The sequence below is a fragment of the Camelina sativa genome, chromosome 5 (genome assembly GCF_000633955.1).
Source record: "Camelina sativa cultivar DH55 chromosome 5, Cs, whole genome shotgun sequence".
NCBI lineage: Eukaryota > Viridiplantae > Streptophyta > Magnoliopsida > Brassicales > Brassicaceae > Camelina > Camelina sativa.
Genome location: NC_025689.1, coordinates 1473921 through 1476780, shown reverse-complemented (window position 1 = coordinate 1476780; position 2860 = coordinate 1473921). Strand labels below are relative to the sequence as shown.

The window sequence follows — 2860 nt, the reverse complement described above, 5'->3', positions numbered from 1 at the left end:
TTTTTTTTTTTTTGAAAGACAAACACATCTTCTAACATATTACTTAGATTCTTTCTCTTTAGCTAGATTTCCGGGGGATCCATGAATCTATCTCGGATTCTCGTCACTTTTCTATTTATCATCACTTTAATATGTTTATAGACGCTAAAAGAATAAAAAGAAACTATGCATGTCTAAATGGTGATTCATCATCACAACCAGATTATATATCAATAAGGTTAGCAAAGAAGTTGAAAAATCCTAAAAAGTGAGAGTAAATAGTATCTTACGGCGGTTAACGGGTGGTGCTTTAGGAATCTCATGTTGTTGATGAAGATCCATGAAAGATGGTATGTCATTCATGTTAGAGTGTTGATTCATCATCATCATATTCATGTTAGACGGTGCATCTCTTAGCTCCTCCTACAATAACAAAGATATCCTTGAGGCTTTGAGACTCATATATACTTCTAATAAGCTAGATGAGATCGACTTCTATAATATTATGTATTTAAATGTTGTTATGTACCATAATGTTCTGGGAATTGAAGTAAGAGTGAGGACCGAGCTGGAGCTGGAGCTGGTTAGAAGCTGGGAGGACAAGTCTCATGTTCACAGAGAGGAGAGTGGTACAGCAACCACATCGAACAGTAACGGTCTTGAACAAGCTTGTGTAAGGAACACTAACCTATAAACACATACAAGAAACGGTGAATTAAAAAAAAAACCCCTAATTAGATGTAGATGAAGAAGATGGAGGAGAGAAAATGAAGAGAGAAACTATCGAAGAGAGGTTAGTATTTACCGCAAGAATGGTGTCGCAAAAGTTGCATTGGACATAGCAGAGATGGTCGGAAGGAGAGAGGTGGTCCGGTGAGAAAACAGCTGAGGAAGGGGAAGACATAGACGACATAGACATCTTTTTTGTTAAGAAGAGGAAAAAATTAGAAGCTGATCTTTTTTTGGGAGTGTTTGGTGATTTGATTGATTGATGGGTATTTGACTGATCAGAGGATTCTTGATAAGGAGAAAATAAAAAACCCCACCATGATCTGATCTTCTTGATTGTTGGGTTGCTGTGTATTATATACCACAAAGGAAGATATAGAGAGAGAGAGAAGAGGTGAAAGTAGAGAGAATGGAAAACGAGATATTAATATATTAGAGGTAAAAAAACAACCAAGGCTTTAGTTGTAGCTAGCTAGCCTCTAGGTCGTCTACTAATAATGTTTTTGGTTAAGCTAATTATTCAAATTACTTTAATTATTAGAGCTGGGCAATCTTGTGTATATATTATTGTGTATTAAAATTTTATTTACCTATACAATTCTATTAAAAAATTCTCCATTTTCTTGGGATGAATATAGAATTCATTCAGCCCAAAAAAAAACCTTTTGGACGCTATGTGCAACCTTAAAGTAGGATCTAAAGCTGAAATGAGAATGGAAAAAGATTGAGAGTTTAAAAACAGAGTTTAGAAATTCTCCTTTGCGTAAAATAAAATATATTGTACATAGTTTAGGTTTTGAATGAACGGAATACAAATCGATAAATGGTCATTAATTAGTACATCGATAATACAAATCGAATAAATTTAAATGGTAGTATTTGTAATAAATGCGATGGTGTATAAGTATTAATAACTATCGAATGTGACTAAATTTTCTGTTAATTTAAGTGGCCGACTGAAAAAAATGTGTATACTGTATAAAAGCTGGTATGTTTTTCTGTGATGGAAATTTACCATAAGATTAATCAAAAGTTGGTCTACTTTTTTATATTTTACTTTAAATTGAATTATAACAACAAACTCTTAACTGAGTGCATAGCAACATACTCTTAATTAGTCAAAGGATGGGAGTTGAGGTTAGAGAGCTAGATCACTAAATATATATTGTCAACATCTTATATCGGATTTTGTTTCCGATAATGCCTTTATTAGAAACTCGGTTGACCATGCGGTCTCCCCCTTACTAGAAAACGTAGACATTTAATCATAAAATTCCGTTGTACCACTAAGATGACCTTGTGGTCACAAGGAGACAAGACTGATGACAAAATAGTTTTAAGGATAATACCGCTTAATGACGGACTCTTTTCCATCTGATCTCAAATAATTACAAACTAAAATTTGCAATGAACTAAAAAGAGTATGTGCCAATACATGAAAATGTTGTTTAGAATATTTGAAATTGGCATTCATGTGTTTCTATATAATAGAACAAACATTCTTGTAAACTAAAAATTAAAATCTATAGATGCCAATATACCCATACATAAATTACGACAAAAGTATGAGATTCGATCAATATAGCGATCGATTATCACTAAACTACAAAACTCTACTTGATCTTTTCACAATTTGAATTATAAGGAGTAAGATGTAGTATGAACGAGGGACGATTGAGGCATAATATTAGAAGATTCGCGAGCTTAGGCTTTGGGGTTGGCGTTGCACGTGATGACACATGTAATGTACGTTGTAAGTAAGTTTAGAAACGACGAAGCTAAAAATATTTAAGAGAAAAAGTTTTAATGCTTTGACAATAGAATTCGCAGTTCCCGATGGAAGAAGAGAGAGGAGAGGAGAGAGAGAGGGCGGCAGAGGTGGGGGGAAGAAAGGGACGTGTGCATGGGAGTGATTAAGCGTCGCCTCATTCACCCGTTGTTGTCATTCCTTAATTACCACTGCCATTACTTTTTTTGTTTCTCGTTTCTCTATACAATTCCTTTTCTATTTTCCATTTTATTAATTTCAATTTTGTGTCCTATCAAACACACTAAGAAACATTTTTCTGTTTGTATGTATCATATATGTATGTATATGTAGAGATAAACATGATGCTCCATTTTTATTGATTGGTTATCATTAGCCTTTTTA

The 2860-nt window shown here is 33.7% G+C and overlaps 1 protein-coding gene across 1 annotated transcript in view; it reads right to left on the bottom strand.

Annotated features, from left to right (window-relative positions):
- Positions 1-1149, bottom strand: part of LOC104784814 (axial regulator YABBY 1) — a 2944-nt gene extending 1795 nt beyond the window's left edge. Inside the window, exons 1-3 of the mRNA XM_010509900.2 lie at positions 785-1149; positions 509-667; positions 270-402 (exon numbers count right to left, since the gene is read on the bottom strand). Of these exons, the coding sequence (XP_010508202.1) occupies positions 270-402; positions 509-667; positions 785-898 (406 nt within the window). The 5' untranslated portion in view covers positions 899-1149. The remainder of the gene's footprint in view (positions 1-269; positions 403-508; positions 668-784) is intronic.